This window comes from Podarcis melisellensis (assembly GCF_964234715.1).
Source record: "Podarcis melisellensis genome assembly, chromosome: 13".
NCBI lineage: Eukaryota > Metazoa > Chordata > Lepidosauria > Squamata > Lacertidae > Podarcis > Podarcis melisellensis.
This window is the reverse complement of record NC_138545.1, coordinates 18,239,428-18,264,801: the sequence shown is the minus strand read 5'-3', so window position 1 is coordinate 18,264,801 and position 25,374 is coordinate 18,239,428. Positions and strand designations below refer to the sequence as shown.

General features: G+C 45.3%; 2 protein-coding genes across 6 annotated transcripts in view; one reads left to right on the top strand and one right to left on the bottom strand.

Annotated features, from left to right (window-relative positions):
- Positions 1-1,802: 1,802 nt before the first annotated feature.
- On the bottom strand, positions 1,803-19,271 carry IZUMO1 (izumo sperm-oocyte fusion 1). 3 transcript variants are annotated; one of them, XM_081886147.1, is made up of 9 exons: positions 18,826-19,263; positions 16,827-16,901; positions 13,903-13,986; positions 13,164-13,184; positions 9,924-10,004; positions 8,343-8,443; positions 6,125-6,275; positions 3,995-4,166; positions 1,803-3,357 (listed from the first exon to the last, which is right to left on the bottom strand). In XM_081886147.1, exons 1-9 carry the CDS (start codon positions 19,055-19,057, stop codon positions 3,258-3,260), a joined length of 1,017 nt encoding a protein of 338 aa, XP_081742273.1. In that variant the 5' UTR covers positions 19,058-19,263; the 3' UTR covers positions 1,803-3,257. The 3 variants fall into 3 exon arrangements, with proteins under 3 accessions (XP_081742273.1, XP_081742275.1, XP_081742274.1); XM_081886149.1 differs by lacking the exon at positions 18,826-19,263 and adding an exon at positions 17,509-17,840; XM_081886148.1 differs by lacking the exon at positions 16,827-16,901 and having other exon boundaries at positions 18,826-19,271.
- A 2,441-nt stretch (positions 19,272-21,712) lies between these two features.
- NTN5 (netrin 5) overlaps positions 21,713-25,374 on the top strand; it is a 38,460-nt gene continuing 34,798 nt past the window's right edge. For 2 of the 3 annotated variants that reach the window (XM_081886137.1, XM_081886139.1), the window contains exon 1: positions 22,828-22,927. The gene's annotated coding sequence lies outside the window, so the exon portion shown is untranslated. Of the gene's footprint in view, positions 21,770-22,827; positions 22,928-25,374 lie in introns of those variants that run through there. The other variant, XM_081886140.1, reaches the window with a different exon arrangement.

Here is a 25,374-nt window from a genome sequence, read left to right as displayed (position 1 = left end):
ACCAAGCTAAGGACTTATCTGTTTGCCCCATGATTTCTAGGCACGGGTCTGAGAGGTTTTTCTTTTGTCTTGTGGGTTTCCCCAGCAAAGCACCTTGTTTATTGCCCAATCAGAACAAAGTCAATCTGCTGAAAACTCAATTGGCGTTTGTTCCGATTCAGCAGTGAACAGCAGGTTTTCCTGGGGAAACTGGCAAGACTAAAGAAAAAACCTCCCAGACTCTTGCCTAGAAATCATGGGACAAACAGAAGTGTGAATAATAAGTCCTTAGTTTGGTGATAGCGGAGGAAATTCTCTGTTAGAATACCCTGGTCAGTGTGGATGAGCCCTGTGTTTCTCTGGAGTTTTTGGAAGAAGGTATGACAAGTTAAACTGAGATAATATTGCCAAACGTTTCAAAGCAAACATAGACTATTAGGGTGTGCCTGCTGCAGCTATACTCTCAAACTACTAGACCTACATAAAAACAGGACCTACTCTGTTGCAGAAAGCAGACTCACCCCGGTCTTGTCTCACACAAATGATATTATCTTGAGGACCAAGTGCAGGGGAAATAACTTTTACTGCTTTGAAGTAGAAGGGGCTGTGCAGACTGTTGACAGACTGGGCACCTATGACATCGCAAGTATAGCTTCCCCTCCCCAGAGCAGTCTTTCAGCCTCAGGTTTTAATGCATGCATGCATGCACACATATACATACATACATACATACATACATACATACATACATACATGTATATCTGTAGTAAGAAAAAAAGACACCGTATACCAGAAGCATGCAGGAGAGGGCCAAAACTGCCAAGAAAATTTGCATTCCCCATAATTTGAAGAGCAAAGGCAGAGGGAAGCTGAGCTCTCCCCCCGCAGTGGTCAAAGAGTGCTGGGTCCTCTTTTTTTATGTACCTCTGTCGGTAACCTCAGAACAGTTTGCTGCACCAGCCATTTCAGCTGTAAAACACTTTCACTTCTGTACTGTCCACACTGTTGACTTGCCAAGTTGCATTGTACGAAAGTGAAGGCAGTTTGAGAGTGTAGGCATTAAAGAAACACCCACTTCAAAGCAGATACAGTGGAACCCCGGAAGTCGAACGTAATCCATTCCGGAAGGACGTTCGACTTCTGAAACGTTCAAATTCCGAGGCGCAGCTTCCAGCTGGGCTGACAGCTAGGCTTTTTGCAGATCGGAAGCCGCGTTGGACGTTTGGATTCCGAGGAACGTTCAAAAACGCAACACTTACTTCCGGGTTTTTGACGTTCGGAAGCCGAAACGTTTGGGAATGGAGCAGTTCAAGAACCAAGGTTCCATTGTACTCCTGTTGCCTGAGAGCCAACAGTGCACACAAGACATCTGCCTCTGACTTTGCCCTCCTGGTAACATCATACATTTAACACAAAGAATCCTGGGAACCATAGTTTAAGGGTACTGGGAATTGTAGCTGCCATTCCCAGGATTCTTTTTCTGGGGATGGAATGTGCTTGGAATGTGTGGCATGGGTGTGACATGGCAACTCATCGGCTAGGGAAAACCAGTCATAAGATGCGGGAGGCAGGGTCCTTGGCGTTCAGCATGCAGAATTGTGGGGTTCTGCTTATTTAAAAATCATCCAGCTGATTGTTCTCCACAAGCAGAAAAGCTGCCATGGAAAAAGCCACCAAGTTAAGCCTGGCAAGGAAGATAGCCATGTGTGTACCCTGTTCTTCCAACACAGACCTTCAGCATTGTAACCATCATCACCTTCCATCGCCTGCCGTCTCCAAATAAACACCATTTCTCGCTGCCTCAAATACAGGTGGATTGTCATTGTATTTTATAATACCCTCGTGGAATTGGCTTAGGTTGGTTCAAGGCGCTGTACAGGGCTTGTGTGGAGGAGAAACTTAGTAAGCCTGGAGAAATCATGCACGACACCCAAGAAGTTTAAGTGTTGGGATCAGCCAGGAAAAGAAGGCAGCAGCCCCCTGGTCTGTTGCAATGCCACGTCTTATGGGTGAGTACATGGGGCAGGAGAGTGGAAAAAGAAGGCTCCATATAATCTTCCTAGGTCCGATTATGGTTCCACTCCTCAGATAGCCTGCTGGTTCGTCTGAACGTGTCTTTGTTATAAGTGCTTCCTCTTCTGTCCTGCTGCTCCACAAGCCCCATGCTCTGGTGCCTGCCTGAATCCTTGTTCTAGTCCTACTTTGGATAGATTTTTCAGCTCCATCCAGGGCCAGTCTTAATCCTGCTGGGACTTGCACTCCCAGTGCACCCGGGTCTTTCTATAGCCCTGGTTTCCAGGCTCCTTGTACTGTAGACCTCTGTAGATCTTTCCTGTCTGCTTTCAAAGAACTCAAATTCTGACTTTCAGTCCCCTTAATAATGCAGGCGTGGAGGACTTTTGGCCTCTGGATGTTGATGGAAGTTGTAATTAAGCAAAATCTGGAGGGCCACGGGTGCCCCACATCTGTCTTAATGGAACTCACCATGGTTTGCCCTCCTTTCCCATAAAACAGTAAATAAATATCAGACAGACCCAGTTGCTCTCTGCCCCCGCCCCAAGCATTATAGTTATGAGGAGGAATTTAGACTGGAAAAACAGTGGGGAAAGGGTTGGGCACTTCTTCCCCATCCACCGTTTCTCCTTAAAGCTACTGTTCCTCAGAGGGGAAAAGCAACATTACATGCTTCCTACATTGCTCCATCTGGGTCAATGGTTTCCCCCTTTCCAAACTTTTAGTCCTCCCCAGTAAGCACATCAAGGGCACTTGTAGACTGTCAACAATCATGGACTGGGATTCAATCACATTCCAGCAAATTCAGGCTAAGGAATTAAACCTGATTTGGAGCTCATGTGCAACAAACCTCCTTCCTCAAAATAATGGACCTCGCAATAAAGGAAGGAGGTCAAATAATGTGGGGTTGATTAGGAAACGTTGCATCCGTCTCCCCATAAACAAATCGGGATGAATGTTGTTAAATAGCAAACTCAACCCTGACCAGCTTATTTGCAAATAATTCAGGCTGAACGTTCACCAGACAGGTTGTGTGGAAGCTGTTTGCGAGCCACCTCGGAGCCCTGAAAGTTATGTCTTCCTGATGCCATCTTCATACTCTCCCACAGAACCCAAGAGAAGCTTTTATCTATTAAAAGATATCCACTATCTTTATCAATTACTGTTAAATAAATAAAGTAGACCAGCTACTACAATATAAGAGCGCCTGTGGGCAGGAATCTGTGTCTGAAGAACTTGAAAGGGGAGGGGGCGTGACTGAGACTTCACATTGCCACCAGCTCTGATGATCCACTCTCACTTTCATCATCGTCATCATCTTCCTCATCTTCTTCCCCCTTCTTACGACGAAAGTAAGCAAACAGGCTATAAAGTTAAAAGGGGTTATGGAGCAAGAAAGAATTAGAGACTCAGTCAGCAGATTTCAAACTTTCTAGCTTCAGAGAATGCTTTCCTCAGGGCCTTGCCCACTCATGAAACTCTATGTATGTGTCATGGAGCCCAAATATCTTGCAGAGGATTCTGGGATTTGACCTCGGGCTCAGCATCAGGCCTCGGCTCCACCAGCATGAACAGACCTGACACAAGGCTTGAATCTGAGGTGGCTCCCACTGGGAATGTAATCCAACATTTTTTGCTGTCCATTTGATAGGATCTGAGGGAGCTTTTCTGCCGTTACTGATCATCTTACAGAGAGTTTACCAGGCATTCCCCACTCTCGCCTTATACAATGCTATGTGTACCTCTCCATCCACACACACACACATGCACAAACACCTGGTGGCAGTCTATATCCATATGTCCATCTTTTAGCCCTCTGGGATGGTGGTGCAACCTCAAAGGTGCCAGCTGGCCTGCTGAGTAGGGCATTGTGTTATTTCCAAGCTTAAAGGGGGCATTTGGGAACAGAGGCTCTCGAGATGGAGGGGTGGACCTGGCGTACCCTAGTGTTAACCTATTACCAGTCACCCTTGGGGTACCATACCAGCCCCCCACGACTCACAATGCAAGAACGATGAAGACAAACAACCCGCCTGTGCCTCCAATCACTATCCAAACGGAGAAGTCGGCTTGAGGGGGTGGAGCCCTGGATGAGATCCCCAAGGCAAGGGGGACTGTCATGGTTGTGTGTGACGGCCGGGGGAACCATGTGGTCTTCCCAACTGCAGGCACCACTGAAGAAAAGAGATTAGAAAGAGAAGGTCCTTCAATCAATATATCAGCTAGATGAATTTGTTAAAAACTCCTTAAAATAACCTTTTAAAAGGCATCCCTGATTAAGTGGACAATGCATTTCACACACACATACAGAGAGAGAGAGATTTTAATATAGGTTCTTATAAAGACTGATAGGTGCCATCTTAATGATGATGATGATAATAAATTTTATTTATACCCTGCCATCCCCAGCCAAGACCAGGCTCAGGGTGGCTAACACCAGGTATAAAAACAATTGATTAAAATACAACTTAAAAACAAGATTAAAATATATAGATGAGGTGATCCTCTTTCCCTCTCACACTGGTAAGAATGTCTCTTCCTCCTCTGGATGTCCTTTTTATTGTGAGTTCATGATGCCATGTGCTCGTGTTGGGGGGGGGGGGGAGTCACACACAATCCTATGTTTGTGCCTGGGAAAAGTTTCAGGGCGCTCGCACTGCTTCATTTCCAATCAGAGCACAACCTGTCACTTCCTGCTGAAATCCTGTAACTTTTTATAAATAAAGCAGGATGAATCTACTAGCAGTGCACTATCATTGTGTCAAGAACATGCTGCAGAATTCACCCACAGGGAAACAGCAGTTTGGAGGGGGACCTAGGATGGAGTCTTCTGTTACATACAGGCAGTGACCATTTTGCACAGGGGTTCCATTCCTGGCCACCTCCGCCTGCATGTCGGTGGAGTGCGCAAAAGCCCACTCCACCCTGTTCTGGTCGGTCGCGCATCAACTAGATGTGTGCAATATGGTCGCTGCCTGTATGTGCAACATCAAATGGCAAATATAAAATACATTTTATTTTCAAAACTATTATTTAGCCAAATGCAAGCATGCAGACATAATTAGTTAAATCTAATTTTGATTTGTCCAATAAGGCTGCATCTCTAAACACACCAAGGAATAAGTTTCACTAAACTCAATGGGACATACTTCTGCATAAGCATGTATGGCTGTCTGGGATGCCTTACTATACCTTGCCTTGAGTTTCAACTGCCCCCTGCTGGCTATTTGCCAGTACTACGGCTCTGCAAAGTAAAACGAAAGCTAGTTCATCTTAACAGAGGCTACTAGATAGATCCCTTTGGACATATAACTACAGCAGGCAACATGGTTCTGCGGTGAAATGCATGTTCTCCATCTGCTCTATTGAAAAGTCAGCTCCATCAGGCTCTTTCCTCAACTTTCACCAGCAGCCAGTTCATCAGGCAATTGGAGACAGAGACAGATGGGACAAGAATTCTGTAGCTGAGAAATAGTACCTGAGGGTTTTTTGTCTACCTGCCTGCCTGCCTGCCTTCCTATCCCTTTTCCTTTTGTGTCATGTCCTTTAGAGTGCAAGCCTCTTTGGGAGACTTTTTGGCTAAAAAAAGAGAGAATTTTTAAAAAATGCTTCAATATATATATATTTTAAATGTACATATAAGGTGAAAATTCCCTATCCATTTCCATTTAAACAACATCAGGCAGCAGGCCTGTGAAATTCAATGGGACCTTGGAAAGCTACTGCCAGTCAGAGTAGACAGTTTGGGACTAGGTGGATCAATGGATCAACACCCTCCTGAGAATGCATGAGGAGGCCTTGCGAAGTATGTAGGATAACCTTAAACTCCAATGCCCCTGGCGCCCAAACACACACTGCCATCTACTCATTTAGGCACATGTGAGGAGGGGTTCTCTGCACATGCACAGTTGCGCTGCTCATGACGGGCTGACGATTGCCCCTTGCATAGAGGAGCCTTCCATGCATGTGACTCAGTACGTATGCAGACACCCTTCTCACATGCGAGTGGCGTGGTGGTGGTGGGGCTAACCTATGTAGTCACATGTGTACATTGAACGTGGTGTGTGTGTTGGGGGGGTGTTATCTGAGCCCTTTAACGTAGTCCACTCTTCCCCATATTCACTTAACTTACCTTGTACTAGGAAGTCAAGGTAGCTAGAAACAGTTCCCTTCAAATCTGCCATATCGCACCGGTATCTGCCCGAGTCATTTACGTTCACCTCCTTCTTTACCAGAAAGGAATCCATACTGCTGCTCATCGGTTGCAGCTTGCCTTTCACTACCTAAGAAGAAGGGCTGCATCTGGATACTAGCATTGAGAAAGAAGTGGCTTTTCATGCATGTACAGTCATACCTCGGGTTGAATGTGCTTCAGGATGAGCGCATTACTTCCGGGTTTCGTCGCTTGCGCATGCGCAGACGCTCAAAATGAAATGTTTGTTTCTAGATGCAAACAGGGCTCCAGAATGGATCCCGTTTGCACCACTGTAGGAACCCCTGCAAAGCCCTCTTTGACTCCAGCCCACCACTGTCCATGTTCAAATCCAATGCCAGGCCCCCATAGGGAGTTGGAGCACCATAGAGAGCCCCAATTGAACAACTCGCTTCAACAAAAGTTGAAAGCAGAACGAGCCCTTCTAAGAATCTGCCTCTAGACTCAGCAGTGTAGCTAGCCGCTTGGGTGCCCAGTGCCTCTCCGCAGCCTCCCCCTCAGCTGTAGGGCAGCTGAGGGAGAGGCGGTGAGCAGATGCAAGCTCCACGCTGCCGTTTCAGGCTGCACTGAGCTTGTGGGTGCTCAAGGCCCCACGTCACTCCCAGGAGAGACGCATGGCTCAGGCATGCTGCAGGTCCTGCAATAAGTGCCAGCCTCCGCGGTGTGACGCCTAGTGCCAGCCGGGTTTTGTTGCATTTGTTGACTGAACTAAAAAGTTTCATGAGCCTTTTTTTTAAAAAACCCCTCATATTTTTGTCATTTTGTCACATACACACACACCCCTCAGTGATGACACCCGGGGCAGCCCACACCCACCACACCCCTTTCCTTCACCACTGTCTAGACCAGTGTTTCCCAACCTTGTGCCTCCAGATGTTTTTGGCCTACAACTCCCATCATCCCTAGCTAGCAAGACCAGTGGTCAGGGATGATGGGAATTGTAGTTCAAAAACAGCTGGAGGCACAAGGTTGGGAAACACTGGTCTAGACTACCTTTCCCAGCTCTGCCCCCTTGTGGATAACTTAAAAGACAGGCACATCTTCTCTGTTCCATAGCCTCCTTCCCACGGTGCTCCCTGGAGCACTAGACTGGTGAGATGCAGCAGGAGACATTGGGTTCCTCCGGCTCCGGTGTGTGAAAGGATCCCTGGCTCTAGCCCTACAGACCCTGGTGATCTGGGTGCTTGTTCAGCGGGGTCTCATCTGTCAGCCCCAGGTTCCGTGATCTCTTGCTCTTCAGCATCAGATTTGGAGCCCTGAACCCGATCTGACTGCATAGCTGAGGACACTGCAGCCTTTGACTCCAAACCTCAATCAATACTAGATTCTGCGGTTGTACAACCACCCATAATAGTAATGGGGTTTTTTGTTTCTGGGCCAAATTCTGATTAAGGCCCTGAATGGCTTGGGACCCAAATACCTGAAGGATCACCTTCCCCTTCCCATATTGTAAGATTCTCAAAGGAAGCTCTTTCCCATCTACCATCGCTGGGCGAGGTGTGTGCTGCCGTTATGTGGGAGACAACCCTTCCCTTAGAAGCCCAACTGGCACAAGGCTAAGACTTACTTGTTTGCCCAGACATTTTAGTTAGCTGGTTGTTGGTTTAGTGTGCTCTGTGGTTGTTATTGTTGTGTATTTTATGGTTTTGTTTATTTTGGGTGCCTGCTGCACAGACAAAGGGCGAGTTATAAATATTAGACGTTATCAGCATCAGATAATATATTTTCCACACAGATTTGAACTCCAACTTATTTCCTTGTTAAAGTGAGGTCCAACTCCCATCACCCCTGACCACTGGTCATGCTGGCTAGGAATGATGGGAGTTGTAGTCCAACAACATCTGGGGACCCACAGGTTCAGAAACACTGTAAGGAGACCCAAGTCTCTACTGAGACATGAAGCTCACAGAGGTTGTGGCCACCTGTCACACTCTCTGCACTTAACCAGGTTGTCATGAGCATAAAAAGGGGGCACATGTATGTCACCCTGAACCCTGCAGCATGAAAATGTGATTGATACATAAGCTAACTCTTGGCAAGGGTGGGGAGTTACAAGTCAAAAGTCAGTGGCGGTAGATTTTTGGGGAGGCAAGTGGGCTGGCAAAGGGGAAGGCCACTTCTTAGAGGCACTGCCTACCCGGTAGAAGATGTATTTCTTCACACTTTGACTAAACTTGTGCCACTGCAGAGCACAGTCCAGAACCAGATCTTCATCCATTTCCACTTGTATCTTCCTTTCTGCAAAATCCAAGTATCCAAAATCTGTTCTTCTAGATACTTAACATTTAATCCACTACTGCCCGCCACATGTGCAACATTATTATTGATTGCCCACAAGTCACAAGTAAAACCATTAGAACATCCAAACAGCACTCTAAGAAGGCACCTTTTTTTTACTTATACAGGGACAAGTTGTTAGTTGTTGCTGTTATTTAAAGCATTTGTACCCTGCTCTTCAGCCAAAAAGAGAGAGGCTTACATATAGACAAAACAAGGCAGTCCCTATGATATACAGCCTAGCAAAGACATCACCTAAGTAGTAATGGGACTGGCAGGGAAGGAAGGAGCCTGGTGGGGATTATTGTGTTCAAGGTGGAGGAAGCGGATTAGTGAAGGGCTTGGTGGAGAAATCTGGGATTTTATTCTCAGGGCAGGATGAGTTGAGTGGTCACTTGGGCATCACCAAAAAGAGAGAGAGAGAGAGTCACATATTCACATAAAATGTGCATGTGCTCAGTTATATGAACGTAAAGGTAAAGGGACCACTGACCATTAGGTCCAGTCATGGCCGACTCTGGGGTTGCGGTGCTCATCTCGCTTTATTGGCCGAGGGAGCCGGCGTACAACTTCTGGGTCATGTGGCCAGCATGACTAAGCCACTTCTGGTGAACCAGAGCAGCACACGGAAACGCCAGAGCAGCGCACTTCCTGCCAGAATGGTAGCTATTTATCTACTTGCACTTTGACGTGCTTTCGAACTGCTAGGTTGGCAGGAGCAGGGACCAAGCAACGGGAGCTCACCCCGTCATGGGGATTCAAACTGCCGACCTTCTGATCGGCAAGTCCTAGGCTCTGTGGTTTAACCCACAGGGCCACTCACATCCCGCTCATTTATATATTAGATGCAAATCAGAAATACAACCTGATTTACCATAGTGGGGGAAACTGAATAGGTGACTTGTTGCCCAGGTATTGCTAAGGATGGATAGGCAACTTATGGTTGCTCTCTGGCCTTATGGTTTTTTTTAAAACAGACATCCCTTGGGGGTCCCTTCCAACTCTTTGATTCTATGATTCTAAGGACACTAGCCGTATACAACTTCCCTCCACTGGCTGTCAGAAGCCATTGCAAGGTTTGGATTGAAGGAGGGGAGCTCTCCCACTTGCTCCCAAAACTTCTGATTTTCCACCCTCCCCCCACCCCCAAAATTGTAGCTAGCTCACCTGGGGAGAAGGGCAACATGGCCGTATTCCACTGTCAAGCCCAGTGGAAGCTTGTCCTCTTGGGCGAATGGGACACTGCCCTGCCAACTTCAGTCTCCTCCCCTCAGCCAATGTTCCCCTTCCTGCCTGCCTTCTTACTTAAAACTAGTCCCAGTGGGTCCGTTTAGACTGGCCTCGGGCGTCTCTCTCTTGTATCTCAATCCTGCCAGGCCCAGTCTTCTGCCACAGATTTGTGGGCCCCAAACTGAGCCTGCTCCCTTTTCTCAGCTCTTACCTCCACACCGGTATCTCTTGTTGCACGTGTAAGTCTGTACGAGGCACGTGAAGCAATGAGTAAGCACGTAGCTCATCACACCTGCAGAACGAGAGGACCAGAAGGAAGGTTCTGGGTTCGGGCAGAAGGAGGGTGAACTGGAGAGAAGGTGACAGATAGTGGGACAAGCACAGCAATCTGGCTCACCAAACACAAACTCCCCTGGGAACAAATCTCTTGGGAATAAATGATGGCACTACAAGAAGAAGAAGAAGAAGAAGAAGAAGAAGAAGAAGAAGAAGAAGAAGAAGAAGAAGAAGAAGAAGAAGAAGACGAGGAGGAGGAGGAGGAGGAGGAGGAGGAGGAGGAGGAGGAGGAGGAGTAGTTTGGATTTGATATCCCGCTTTATCATTAGAGTCTGGTCTGGGACCGTAATCAATTCAGTTCAAATGATGGCACTGGCCTTGTGCAGCTCCTGTTCATTACTGCTTTGAGGCTGGAACATAGGGGTCACCAACTGATTCTATGCCTCCACCCCTCTGGTCTGCCCCACTCCTACACCTATAACAACAGAAAGTAGTGCATGTGTGAAGATAAGCATTGCCATCCTGGGTTTAGCACATTAGTGTTAGCAAAAAACTACAACAACCCAGCTTGCCCGTCATTTTAAATATAACTCAAACACCCTGACACTGAAATTTCATAATAAGCTGCTGGGTCAGGCCAATGGCCAGCATCCTGTTCTCACTGTGGCTAACCAGATGCCTATGGGAAGCCTGCGGAAAGCAGGACCTCATCACAAGGGCACTTTCCCCTTCTGTTGTTTCCAGCCACTGGTATTCAGGAGCATTACTGCCACCTGAAGGCAAAGCATAGTGAAGGAGAGTGAAAGCATTCAGGACAAGAAAGGTAATAGTTTTTATTTGCTACTGATCAATAAGGGAGACTCTTACCAGTTTAGCATATCAGAGTGAGAGCACTTGTGGTACCGGGTGTGGAGTGTAAAGCAGTCGATTCACTCTCTCTACTACCCACCAAACTCAAACCCAATCAAGGAGTCAGCTATACAGCTGCAAATAAAACATTTTAAGTGTGTTTTAAGTGTAATATACAATGTGACACTAGATGGCGGTGGTGAGCCGCATGGAAAATTCAATGGTGTTGTGTGTGTTTTTTTTAAAAAAAGCTTTAAAAAAGAAGAAGAAGCCTTTTCAGAACGGTTCTCATATGTGCGTAGATTCCACCCAAGTCATCCTTGGCACATCTGGATTTGATTTCCTCAAAGGCCCTAACAGCTCCACACCTGAGGCACTGACACCAAGTGTAGTCACTTTAGTATTCACTGGCATTACCGGTACTTTAGGTAAGAGTTGGCAGATTTCTTAGCATACCTCTAGCTGATTTGCAGTAGATTTGCAACTGTTTAACAACAGCGATAGGGTTTCCGCCCCCTTTAAATTAGGCTGCTAAGACTAAGAAAGCTTGGAAGATGACATGGAATGGAGTTTCGGGTGAAAGGATGCTGAGCTTGGTTCAGGTACAGAGAACAAAGTCCGTGCTTTGTTCCTTCAGTGCCTATTTCTTCCACTGCCACCTCTGTTTCTGCCTTTCTGTTTCTCTAATTTCTCAACCAGGATAGCTATGCTGCTTCTAGCCAGCAATGCTTCTGTTCTGTTCTAACTTCCCACTCTAAACTAGCTGAGCTGTATTCATGTCTATCTGGCACTCAACACCTTCCTCTTATCCCTATAGACTTTTAGATTTAACTCCAAAGCCACCAGTCCAACTGGAGTGTGTGTGTGTGTGTGTGTGTGTGTGTGAGAGAGAGAGAGAGAGAGAGAGAGAGAGACTAACAAAACAGAAATTTTAAATTCTTATAGCAAAACATTTTGGCTTTTGTCTTCTTTATTCTAAGCTTTGGTTTGTTGCTTGATTTTAATTCACCACAGCAGCAGTTTAATTTGCCCCATTGGGTGCATTGACTCTGAGCATATCAGTTGGATACACATGGACAAGGGCATCCCTTTACATATGTAGACATGGTCATGCTGTAACATCTGCTGTTAATGGCAGATCCACAGGAGCCGGCTGATAAGCTATCAGCTCTAATAGTGCAGAACTCTCCAGGGGCTTGTTTCCGTGTATTAACTAGGTGGGAGGGTTTGGCTGATCATTTGGGGTTTCTGCCTCTGGCAGCAAAAGGCCTCAAGAGACTCCTGAGGGAAGGAGCCATAGTTCAATCGCAGAGTACATGCTTTGAATGTAGATGTCCCCAGATCTGGTCCTGGCATGCCTAGCTAGAACAATCAGATCACATGTGAAATGAATGACTTTTCTCTGTCTGAGACCCTGGAGAGCTGCTGCCAGGGAATGTAAACAACAGTACCTCAGGTAAGGCTTCCTCTGACCGGGGATACCTATGCATGTAAGCACTGATTTGCAGCCATTTTGTTCTCGGGTAGGAGGAATTGATCCATTTACCCCAGACACCTGGCAGGTGTGACCTCCCTCTCCAACATCTGGCAGGAGAAAGTCGGAACACTCTGATAAGGGAGTCTTGAAAGACAGAGAATGGCTTTTTCCCTGCTCCGCTTACAACAGGATCTCTTCCTTATAAAGGAGGTGCCATACCTGTCCAGGTATGGTCGAGAACCAGAAATCCAGGACATGCCAACTTTAGCAGTCAAAACCGCCTTGACCAACTTTAGCGGTCAAAACCGCTAAAAAGATTGTGAGGGGCCTGAAGTTGTATGGCTGCAGAGACACAATACTTTGAAAGCACATACTTTCCCTAAAATAAGTATCAGTGCTACAGTTTAAGGGCTTGTGGGAATTGTAACTCTGTGAAGGGCAGACTATAGTGCTCCTAACTGATAAAGACCTACAGATTACACACCTGGTAGCCAAATTTGCTCTGGCAGCTAAGAAGCTCCGTTCTGGATATGTTAATGCTCTCTAATTTTTTAAGCTGTAAACCTTTTATAGGGTATATTGTGTGATTTCAAAGGAAAGCCTTGCCTTGCTCTCTGCTGTACACTGTAAAGGCCTTTGGCTATGCACACACATACACAAAATCGAAATGTTGAGAGGTTAGAAAATGACAGAGAATCATGTGGATGGACATGAATTGAACTGTGAACTGTATGTGAACCAAACTAGTTCATTTCTCAAAGGGCTGAAGGTGAACTAGAATTAGTTCCTTTGGGGACAGGTCGAACTAATTCCTTTTAAAAATGAACTCTTTAAGTTCATTTTACTCACCGCATTCATTGCTGCAATAATCTGCAAAGAGAAAGAAGGAAGGAAGTTGGCAGTTGCGTGTGTCTGTACACCCCCCTCCGCCCACTCACCATTGTCAGTAACCCAGTTAGGATTGCCAACTTTTGAGCTGGCCCCTGCAGACCTTCCCTTACAGCTGATCTGGTCAGCATCTATTTAACTTCAGAGGATGAGCGGGTGTTTGTATGGTGCAAAGGGAGAAAGAATAACCTATAACCCCTATCTAAAGGTAAAGGACCCCTGACAGTTAAGTCCAGTTGTGAACAACTCTGGGGTTGTGGCGCTCATCTTACTTTATTGGCCGAGGGAGCCAAGTTTGTCCGCAGACAGTTTTTTCCGGGTCATGTGGCCAGCATGACTAAGCCGCTTCTGGCGAAACCAGAGCAGCGCATGGAAATGCCGTTTACCATCCCGCCGGAGCCGTACCTATTTATTTACTTGCACTTTGACGTGCTTTTGAACTGCTAGGTGGGCAGAAGCAGGGACCGAGCAACGGGAGCTCACCCCATCACGGGGATTCAAACCGTTGACCTTCCGATTGGCAAGCCCAAGGCTCAGTGGTTTAGACCACAGCACCACCCACATCCCATATAACCCCTATCAACAACTTTTCATTTTATTTTTCTATTACTAACTAGGGACTGCTGCCCTTGCCTGCCTCACCTGCCAACCCCTTCGCCCACCCACCCCATATGGCTCAGCCAAGCTATGCACAGCTTACATTTTGCAACTCTGGGCAATAGCTCGTGAAAAACAGTCAGTAGCTTCTGAAAACATGAATCCATCTCTTTATGAAGCTGAGCCTCTGCAAAGGAAAAGCAAACGGTAAGAGCAGGAGGTCTAGGTGGGCTCCATGTTTCACAGGGCCCTTGGACAAGACACCCACCCTGGGGGCCCCTCCGTCAGGAAGCTGACCTCCTCACGGTCATGATCACCAGCTCCTCCTCCTGTTCCCCATGGTTGCTGCCAACAGAGGCTGGCCCATTCAGGCTAATGGGGCACTGCCCTACCAACCTCAATCTGCCCGGCCTTCCCGTCTTCTTACATATAACCAATCCAGTGGGTGGCACTGCCTATCAGCTTCCTACTCCCTTGGTGCAAGCACTGTCCCTGTGGAACTCAGCTGGGAGGACGATGGGGACAAAACTAGGACTAGTTGGCTCTGCCTCCACATACTGTTTGGGCTCTTTGCCTTCTGGCCCACCAGTCCCACATGGCACCGGCCACCACTGAATTGCTACCACTTGCTTGCCTGCTAGGCAGAGAGCCAGGGAGAAGGCAGGCAGGCAGTGGCACCTCCTTCCTCTTTCCAGCACTTCTGTGTCATAGAGAGATGTGGGCAAACAAGAAAGCAGTTGACGAAGAGGAGGAGCAGGCCCAGGGACCTCCACATGCCGTGCGGACCCCTGGGGCTGTCCCTTTGCATGATGAATTGTGATGCTGAAAAGGAGGAAGGGCCAACAGTGGGAGTGCAATATAAGCCAGAATGTTTAGAAATGCGCATTTAAAATGTAGATTTTTGTTGGGTTTTTCTTTTTTAAAAATTGTTTATTTATTCTTATTTATTAAATGTATATGCCACCCTGAAGATCACAGGGTGGTTTACATGACACACAGCACCATTTTGTGCTTTGCCCTGCCCCATGTTTTTCATCCAATCTATCCTCTAAAACAAAGTTTAACAGCATGCAGGAGGAGCAGAGTCGAAGGAAACGCTTCTTCCAGTTCCAAATTCCTCCTCAAAGACGTAGATAACAACAGAAACAGCAGGGTTTCCAGCAGGGGCGCCTAACAACTATATTGCCTATATAATTCAGGCTTATAATTCAGTTAGGAGGCAGCAGAGCTACATAAATATGAACAAACCTGCTGTCTGCCACTGTGATCAGAAACATGCATGTATGTGAGCATGGCCTGTTGAGCCACATTTTACATCTCTCCCCCCCCCCCCCATTTTATGGGAAATAGGACTGGGGTCATAGTTTCGTTTATTTTTGAGCCAAGAGCTTGTGGAGTGGAAATTTATTCTAAAAGTGTTTTTTTTTTTTTTTTAAGACTGTGTGCCTGTTTGTCATTTTACGGATCCACCGTTTCCCTTGGCAACTGCTCTGGCGCCACTCTCCCTCCCAAGGTGCTGCTTCTTCCTCCTTCCTCCAGAGTAGTTACATGGGTGAGCCCACCCAATCAAGAATCCTAAAGTGAATATAATGTCATGAGGCCATATAATGAATCATATTTGGCTGGATGATGGTGTCAATGAGGGCAAGTGAGGCCAATTTAAATGAGCAACTGAATAGTGCAAAAATTAATCCAAAGAGGTGTCTGTATACATGCAGGCTAACACCCCACTCCATTCTTGTGGGAATGGGCTATAAGCTGTTGTTGTTGTTGTTTAGTCGTTTAGTCGTGTCCGACTCTTCGTGACCCCATGGACCAGAGAACGCCAGGCACCTCTGTCCTCCACTGCCTCCCGCAGTTTGGTCAAACTCATGCTGGTAGCCTCGAAAACACTATCCAACCATCTTGTCCTCTGTCGCCCCCTTCTCCTTGTGCCCTCCATATTTCCCAACATCAGGGTCTTCTCCAGGGAGTCTTCTCTTCTCATGAGGTGGCCAAAGTACTGGAGCCTCAGCTTCACAATCTGTCCTTCCAGTGAGCACTCAGGGTTGATTTCCTTCAGTATGGAGAGGTTTGATCTTCTTGCAGTCCATGGGACTCTCAAGAGTCTCCTCCAGCACCATAATTCAAAAGCATCAATTCTTCGGCGATCAGCCTTCTTTATGGTCCAGCTCTCACTTCCATACATCACTACTGGGAAAACCATAGCTTTAACTATACGAACCTTTGTTGGCAAGGTGATGTCTCTACTTCTCAAGATGCTGTCTAGGCCTGTCATTGCCCTTCTCCCAAGAGGGCTATAAGCAGAGTTTTGATTAATGTGTTTATTGTGAGATTGGAGGTTTTAGTGGATGCACATTGTTTACTGTGTCCATACAATGTTCTGAGCTTCAGAAGTAGCCAGGAGTTTTGTTAGGTGGGCAGCCAAAGTTGATGAGCGTCTTTTGGGAAATCAAAGGTAAAAATACCCCCATTGTAGGGAGCCAGCTTTCGGGGGGGGGGCATCTGCTTGGGTGGAGGGCAACTGAACCTAAATTGATTTAGTACTTTCAATGCTACGCCCATGATGCCAGCCTGCATTTCTCCCCTGTTTAATTCAGATTTTCCCTTTTGGAGGGAAATCCTCTGTGTGTTTGTCTTTAATGTTATGAACAACCCACTTGGAAGTTTAAAGTCCCATCTGGAAGCACTCATAGACTGATTTGTCAACACAGTACCTACCCAGTAGATAGCGGTGCACTATATTGAAGAAACCACCAGATGGCGACGCCTAGTTGATTGTGAGGTAAAAGGCACTGAAAGATTTACAGTGTAAAAGACTGGGCAACAACCGGCCAGATATATGAATGAGCTGGGTAGCCAAAGCAAAGCTATCTTGACCTACATTTGAGGAGCATGCCTTCAGAGGCCGCACCAGAATGAATACATTCCAATAGACATACATGCAACATATTACAGCCATTTGGAAGAAAACAGTCATATATTCCTGATGGCCATGTGATACCATTCATTTTAGCATATCTCTACCTTTAACTTCATTTTCCATGATGTGTTTCAAACAGCGTTTGAAGTGGGCACCTAAGTCTGCCAGCGAAAAGTCATCTGAAGAGAATGGAAGGGGGGGGGATACAGTTAGGGAAAAAATAGCCAGCTTCATTCCATCTTTTTTTATTCTGAATTGCCTTGCGAATCACTGAGCGCTGTCTGCCTCCTTCCCCATAAAGCTTTCTTGCAGGGCCTGATGTATAAGCCAGGCACCTCCACAGATAAGAGGTGTATAATGCCTTTGAACATGGAGTTTTTGTTCAGAGCAATCGCAGCTTGTTTTCCTCTTCCTTCCATTGTTTTTCTCCCTATTACTGTATGTCTGCATGTTAATATGTATGTATTATGCATACAATCCCATGTAAACCTGGGAGTTAAATCCCACTGGAGTCAATATTTATTCAGTCAAATCTCTATGCAATCCTTCAAAATAAACCTCAGGGCAGCTCACATCAAGCTATACAGACATAAGAGCATAACATATGCCTGCAGGTTCAGGCCAGTGGCTCTTCTCACAGTGGCTGACCAGAACATAGCCGTTCTGGCTAGCAGCCATTGATAGCCTTTATCTTCCATTAATTTCTCTAATCCTCTTTTAAAACCATCCAAGTCGGTGGCTGTCACTGCTTTCTGCGGGAGCAAGTTCTACAGTTTAGCTACGCACTGTGTGAAGAAGTACTTAGAATCCTTGAATTGTGGAGTTGGAAGGGATCCAGTGGATCACCTAGTCCATCATTCAGCTTGACTGGATGTCCATGAGTTCCAATGTTAGGAGGCAGAAGAAAGTCCCTCCACTTTTTCCATGCCATGCATGATTGTTGAAACTGCTATCATGTGGCCTCTTATAGGAGCGTAAGAACTCAACGATAACTCAGCTAACTTCTTGTGGCTCAAATCAAAGGCGTAGGAATATGCCAGAGAAGATTGGTGCCCCATCTTTCTTTCAAGAATAGAAATCCTCCAAATTAGATTTAGAGCACAGCATCAAGAGAAGAACAATACGATTTAAACCCAGATTGAAAGCACGCCACACACAAAAGCACCGTAAAATAAAAATTCAGCAGTGACTGCCACCAGTCCTCAAAATGTCAATTTACTAAACCAAAGGCCTCAGTCAGGACACTTTCTCGCCTGAGGTGAAGGCCAGTATGGCGGCCGCTTTCCCTAGTTCCACACACAAAGTCATTTACCACAGACTAGCTTGGGGGGCACATGGCAGGCCAGGCCACAAGCACCTGTCTCTGTCCTCCACAACCTGGACTCCATCCCTCAGTCACCCTCCACTTAACTGTGGGATTAGCCCTCTTTAGTCAAACCATAAGAGCTCAAGGACGAAAAAGCCAGGTGGGCCTGTCGAGGGAGGATTTTGTGATGACTGAAATATTCTACTATCTCCTATCTACCTGCCAAACTTCAGGTGGTGGGTAGGTGCAGTATCTCCTGAAATTAAATCTCCACTGTCCTGTTTTACACACAAACACACAAACGTTGAAAATATATTGCTTAAGTCACCCTAGCTGATTCATATCCTTCTTTCCTAGGGAAGTGAGTGTGAGGGGGGTGAGGTTACCTGTCAGGGAGGCCTTTTTTCAGGCCTTACCTGGCAGGAAATAATTTACCTCAGAGTTCTAGATTTTGAGGCTGATTCTTGGCTGGGTCCCCAGCCCAAACTGCCTTCTGCGCTCTCTGTTTTATTTCGTAGCATCTAGGATATGCCATAAGCTACTAGGTTTTGTTGACTGTGCCTCTAACATTTTAATACTAAGGGCAGGGGAATTAATGCAGTTCATATGAGAATATCCTATCCAGCCCACAACTTGTACAATTAAAGTTCTAATGCAAAATAAAAATAAAAATGCATGCAGATCCTATTAAGGGATACAGAGGTCAGAGGGGTGCCTTTGGACCCCGGAATTCTTAATATTCACCCCCCAAAATCATGGGTTCCCTGGCAGGAGCACTGAGATGGGTGCAGCCATACCAATAACAGCCATGTATTTTTTTTCATCGATTTTCTGATGAGGGAGCTCTTCTAAGAAATTATCCAAATCTGCCTTCAGTTTTGTTTTGAGCTGTGGGTTCCAGAAGAGATGCTTGTCCAGGTAGATATCTTTGAATTCCTTCACAACTGCCATGGCACCTGCATTGCATTTCAGGCATCCATGGGATCCTGCAATGTCCTGGGCTATTAGCCAAAACACCAGCCAAGGCATCACCCTTTGCTGTGGTTGCCTGAAAGGAGCCTTGGCCTGCGTTGAGGTGATGTCATAGCTATGACATCACAAAGCCCACATGTTCTCAACCAATGTAATAATAATCACGGTTGAAATTTATTTATTCAAAGCATTCCTACCCTGCTCTTCAGCTGAAAAAGCATCTTACAAAGATCAGTAATAAGCCAGCCCTTTCCTACGGATTTACAATATGAAAGACCTGACACAAAAGGAAAAAGGGATTAGGAAGGAGGAGGAAAAACAAACTCAGCCACCAGTTCTCTCTGTTGTGAATACTTTTCCTCATTTTTTTCCTTCTTTGGCCAAATAGAACCCAGGGAAAGGAGAGGGGAGAAGGCACGGCGGGGGGGGGGGGAGAGGAATGGGGCTTTATATCCATTTCCCAGTTACCAGTGATACTTCAAACACAGGTAGCATACAAACCGTACATTCAAAACACACCTAAAGCACACACACCACAAAATAATTCTGGAAGCTGTGGTTTATCCCTCACAGAGCCACCATACCCAGCACTTGTAAGAAATTACAGTCACCAGGATTCTATGGGAGTAGAGGTACTTTAAATATGCTTTAAACATAAAGTGCATATGCAGCTCCTGAGATGCAGATATTCACAATGGTACAACCACTAGCACAGAAGGCCAGGGTAGTCATATATCTCATTGTAGGCCACACATACTGTTATGTAGTGAAGTTCAGCCTGGGCCAGCAGGGGGATACTGTAGATAGTTTTCACTCAGGTCTGTAGATAGTTTTCACTCAGGTCCACGTCAGTTATTTTAGGCAGGAAACTCTGGGTTGTTGTTGCTACAATGTTGACAGCCGGCTGCCTATAAAAGCAGGCCGGCTGAGCTGTTTGCTGTTCAGTTTTCTGTTCCAGCTTACAAAATAAAGAGCAGCTTTGGAGAAATCGCTGTGTCGTCTGCCATGTCTACCCACTATTCAACACATACTTGTATTATTTTGGTGGCAGCTGTCTCTGATATGCTGCACCCTCAAATACAGGCCATATAGTCAGGTCCTCAGTTTGTTGCCCATCTGTTGGTGAGGATTTGTCCTTCCAGTGTTCTAGGATCAGTCTCTTCATGGTTGTGAGGGCTCTCAGAAACCACTTACGTTGTCCATCAGTCGACTCTCACAACACTGGAATATATTTCACAATTAAATGGGTATAATTAAAGCTTAAAGCGAGTACTTGATACCAAATTAATATGGTCCGTAACCTCTGCCCAGAAAAAGAAGCAATCATGGAGCACATGTAAATAATGTATATTAAACTCACTTGATCTATGCTGTTACTGCAAATAAACAGCTGATGCAACCAGCATCTCTTTTCTGAGGGGGCAAAGAGTAATTCAATAAATTTGGAAGAGCAGTTTCTGTTGGATTCAGCATAATATTATGCAGGTTTTTTTTAAAAAAATTGAAAACAAAGCCAATTGTGATTGTCTGCCTGTTCATTGTGTTTCATGAAGGAGTTCATTCAACTTACTCATTCAGGGGTACCATGGCCAGCGGGTTTGCCACAATCACTTTCTCCGCCCTGCCCTAATAACATTTTTTCATAATGAAAAAAATTAAAAACATTTTAAAAAAACAACAACAGCAGGAAGATTAAAATAAAATAAAATGCAAACCAAAGGCCAGGCAGAACAGCTCTGTCTTGCAGGCCCTGTGGAAAGATGTCAAGTCCCGCAGGGCCCTAGTCTCTTGTGACAGAGCGTTCCACCACGTTGGGGCCAGGGCTGAAAAGGCCCTGGCCCTAGTTGAAACCAATCTGATTTCCTTGAGGCTCGGGACCTCCAAAGTGTTTTTTATCAAGGAATTCTGGAACTTGTAGTTTACCCTTCACAGTTACAATTCCCAGAAACCCTTAATAACCTACAGGGCCCAGAATTCTTTGAAGGGGTGGGGAATGTGTTTCAAATGTGCTTCGAGGATATCGTGTGTACGCAGCCTGAGGCTCATCCCCATAGCGCCAATCCATAGTTTAGCATTTAAAATGGGCCTGGTTCAAGATGTGTGTTGGACTGCCCCCTTATTATAATGCTTCTCCTTCATTCCCCCCCCCCCCATTCCCAGCTGACCCTGAGGAGGTCAGTTCCCCAAAGGCCTCCTCTCTCTTCACTTTGCCCAACCCGACCCGCCACGCCTCATCATCTTGTAAATTCCTGGGCCGTGTCACCCTTTCATCGCATCTTGTATATCGGGGCTCTGGGACCACCTGGCCTTGTGGGGTCAGAATAACTGCGGTCACGGTCTGCTCTGCATTAATTAACCTTTGATCCTTAACGGGCACCCCGGGGGAGGAGAGGCGGGAGAGCCTCGTAAAAACAACAGGGAGATTAATGGCAAGCAAGCAATTTCACTTTCAAGACTTTGGGACAGCTGAGGGGGGCGGCGAAAGGAGCCCATCGGACGGGTATTGAGGGCGGGTGGAAAAGGGGGCTTCTGCAGCAATCTGGGAACCGGGGAAACCTATCAGGCTCTAATAGCAAGAAGAAACCCTGTGAGCAGGGTTGCCAACTGATGGAGGGGGAAACAGCCTGGCCTGCTCCTGCGCCCTTGACGCCAGTTTGATTTGCAGAAATCAGCAGAAGAAGCTTTTTTCTCAGCATCAGGATAAACTTTACCAACTATGTGAAAAGCACAGCTGCAGAGGCCGGCTGGAAAGTTGGCGACCCCGATGCAGTGAGTCCAGATTACAGTACTTTGCTTCAGGGCATAGTTTTAGAATTTGATCTTAAATTGTACATTGCAGGCATGAAAACATCTGAAGATCATTGTATGTTGGGATTTATTTCTACTGAATCAATTAACCCAAATTATGCATTAATATTAGAAGCACAACATACATAGCTTCTTGGGCCCAAATCTAATTATTAATTGCAGTGCTTTTTTTATTTTAAAATGTTTAGGGGGTACTCTCATTTTCCTACTCATTTTGAAATACTGCCCCTCAGTAAGGCCAAACGTAGATTCACAAAATGTTTAGGAGTATGCGTACCCCTGTGTCCCCCCAGAAAAAAGCACTGATTAATCATTAGCATCTTATTTGTGAGTTTTTCTGATATTTGCAAATGCCTCTGTGCCATTTCCCTCTCCCTTTCTAGTTTAGCTTTAATTGATCTGACAGCTATTTAATTGATAGTATGTTTCAGCACAATCCTACACATGTTTACTTTGAAATAAGCCCTTCCCCACTCTGGGACTTCTTCTCATGTGCATTTAGGATTAATATTGCATTGTTATTCAGGTGGTGTTTTTTTAAATTCCTGCTTTTTTTCTGGTCGCAAATTTACTTTCTCCGCTATAAAGTATTATCTTGTGCTATCAGGTGCTTAGATATGTTTAACCAATTATTTAATTTTAAATTTACTGAATGAAACCAAATAATTAAACGGGCATTACCAACATCTCAATATAGTTTCTTTTTAAGGATTTTTTTAAGGATTTGAAAAGATGGGTTTAATAACTTTAGTAAGCAATTTAATAAGCAAAAGTGACACTTGGTATTAGGAATGTGGGAAAATGTCAGTTTCAGGTTCTCATTTTTCCAACAATAAATTTAGTTCTCCACATTCTCATATCACACACACACACACACACACACTCTTTGTGAAAATTCACAAGCTTTTCTCCTAATATGCACATTATTGCAAAGCATTTTTCTATCATGTACTCTATTTTTCTATGTTATTTTCACTTATATGTATTTATCTTCACACTTTGCCCTAAGCTACGGTATGCAATTACTTGGCTGGAGAACCGCATTGCAAAATCCGGAGGCGTTTAAATGTTGAAGGATGCTGTTTCAGTTCATGAATTGTTTTGGAACATGAGAATTAGGTAAGTTCACCTTTAAACGCAAATTGAATAGCATTTCTCCCTCATTCCCACTTGATGGAAGGAAATTTCGCTTTGGGAGTCTTTAAGATTAATCTTCCCTATTAATGTCAGATAAAAAGAGGCAAACTGGATTTTAAACGAACAAGTTAAACCCCCGCAAGTGTTGTTTATTTAAGATACCGTAACTTACATCCTGTCTTTTAGCTGAAAAATACTGTAGTCAAGGAGGCTGACAGGAAATTCATACAAGTCTTTTTAACAAAAAAGAACAATTATAAAGTCATGTTTTGGAACAGGCATTGGATGTGGCCCTCCAGCTGTTGGACTGCAACTCCCTTCATCCCTGACCACTGGCCATGCTAGCTGGGGCTGCTGGGAATTGGAGTCCAACAGAATCTGGATGGCGACAGGTTTCTACATTCTTGCTATATGGAAGAGCAAGGTATTCCAGCACTGACCTCGCCCAGAAATTATCCACTTCACTTGCCTGTTGCTGTGGTTGCTAGAAGGAAAGCTGGACCAATTTCTCTCAGATATGACAACTAGGGATTGAAATCTCTGAATATATTTGTTCTGTGCTACCTGTGTCTCTTTTCATTCATAAATCCGTTTCATGTTATTTCCACATTAATCTGGAATTTTTTTAAAGATGCATGAAAATCCCAATTTAAATATGAATCTAAATTTGTATCCTTGAATAGGTTTTCTCAGAAAATGTATGTTGCAAAATAGATTTTCTCGCAAACTCTGCATATATTTAATCAAATGTAAACTTTGGGAAAGCGGGAAATCCAAAGGATATCTATTTTCTGACCCACTCATTAAAGCTTGGGACGTGCAGTACAAGAATTCCTCAGGCAACTGATGATGACAACTATCTGCTTTGGATACAAAATGGAAGGAAAACCATAATAATAATAATAATAATAATAATAATAATTTATTTATAGCCTGCCCATCTGGCCAGGTTTCCCCAGCCACTCTGGGCAGCTCCCAACATAATATTAAACAGAATAAAGCTTCAAACATTAAAAACTTCCCTAAACAGGAATGCCTTCAGATGTCTTCTAAATGTCAGGTAGAATCTGAGGGATGAATGTAATCCTCTGCACCCTAATTTGAGTAAATCCCACTGAAGTCAGTGATAATTATTTTAGAGCAGCATTCACCAACCAAGCGCTGGCCTGTTCATGAGGCGGAGTGAGGCTCCACCTGCCCTGCCGCCGCCACAACCACCACTGCCAGAGAAGCGGCAATGGTAGCAGTTTCCGCGAGATCTCTCCAGAAACTGCCACTGCTGCTTCAAGGGCAAGGCCACACAACACAGCAGCGGCATCAGCAGAGTGATGGTACCTTCTGGTTTCACTTCAAGCAGCAAAACGGGATGCACCAGCCTGTGCCCTCCATGTGTTTTAGACTATAGCTCTAATCAGCGTCAGCCAGCACAGCCATGCTGCTTGGGGCTGATGGAAGTTGTGGTCCAAAACACCAGGAGAGCAGATCAGCAAAGGCTGTTATAGAGGGACATGCATGGGATCGGGGCTTCAGGTTTCTTTTTTCAGCATATTGGCCATAGGTGGATGGAACTGGTGTGTCTCTGTATGGACTGCTGCGACAGTCCTGTTTTTTAATCAGTGCTGGAGCAGTGGGGGATTGAAACTGTGTTTCAGACCTCAATTATTCTGCTGACTGAAGCTTGCAAGTGTGTCTTTCTCACTTGTGCTATATTTTGGTTTTGCTTTCATGTAGCTTCATATTGGACGCTACTGCATTTTATTTATTTATTTTGAGATTTCAGACCAATGGTACCCTTGAACGGTGTGAAAAATATTTAAGAGATTGCGATTGCTCTCATTTCTTAATTAGAAAGTAAATGTTCCCATTAAAAAAATGGGTTTTATATTTGGTAATTCATTAACTCCACAGGCAATTATTTAGTTGCCACCATTGTGTTCCAAATACTGATTTACCCTACTATGATTATGCAACACTGGGTACATTTAGATAATGAATTTGATTTTTAAAAAAATGATTTTATATAGGTAAGTCCAGATGACCCTGGAGGCTGTTGGTAGGTACCTTTCCAGAGAAGGGAAATGTAGGATGGGGTGGAGTTTCAGATTGAAGGCGGTGCCTTTTCTAATTTGAAACTCCACCCCATTCCTCTGTACACTCGTCCCCTGAAATGGCACGTGGTCATTTGGACTTACACACCTCAAATTAATAAAAACCGGACTTCAAATAATTCCACTGCAGCGGAGAGTGAGGCAATGTAGTTTTGGGTAGAAGGCAAACAGCTGTGGCAGAGAAACAGTGCTGAATGTGGCAAAAACAGGGTGGAACGAAAAAGGTTCCTTCTTACATCCTTAGCAACTATGTGACAGCACAAACCTGCGCATGTTTCCTTAGCAGTAAGTCCCATGGTATTCAACAGGCCTCGTTCCTGT

Bases quoted from the DNA above. Each gene is read 5' to 3' on its own strand.
- IZUMO1 (XM_081886147.1), bottom strand. From the start codon at position 19,057: ATGCCTTGGCTGGTGTTTTGGCTAATAGCCCAGGACATTGCAGGATCC. The intron at 6,276-8,342 runs GTAGGCAGTGCC...CCTTCTTCTTAG, and splicing joins AGAAATACATCTTCTACCGG to GTAGTGAAAGGCAAGCTGCA. The intron at 4,167-6,124 runs GTAAGTTAAGTG...TCTTTTCTTCAG, and splicing joins CCTTGACTTCCTAGTACAAG to TGGTGCCTGCAGTTGGGAAG.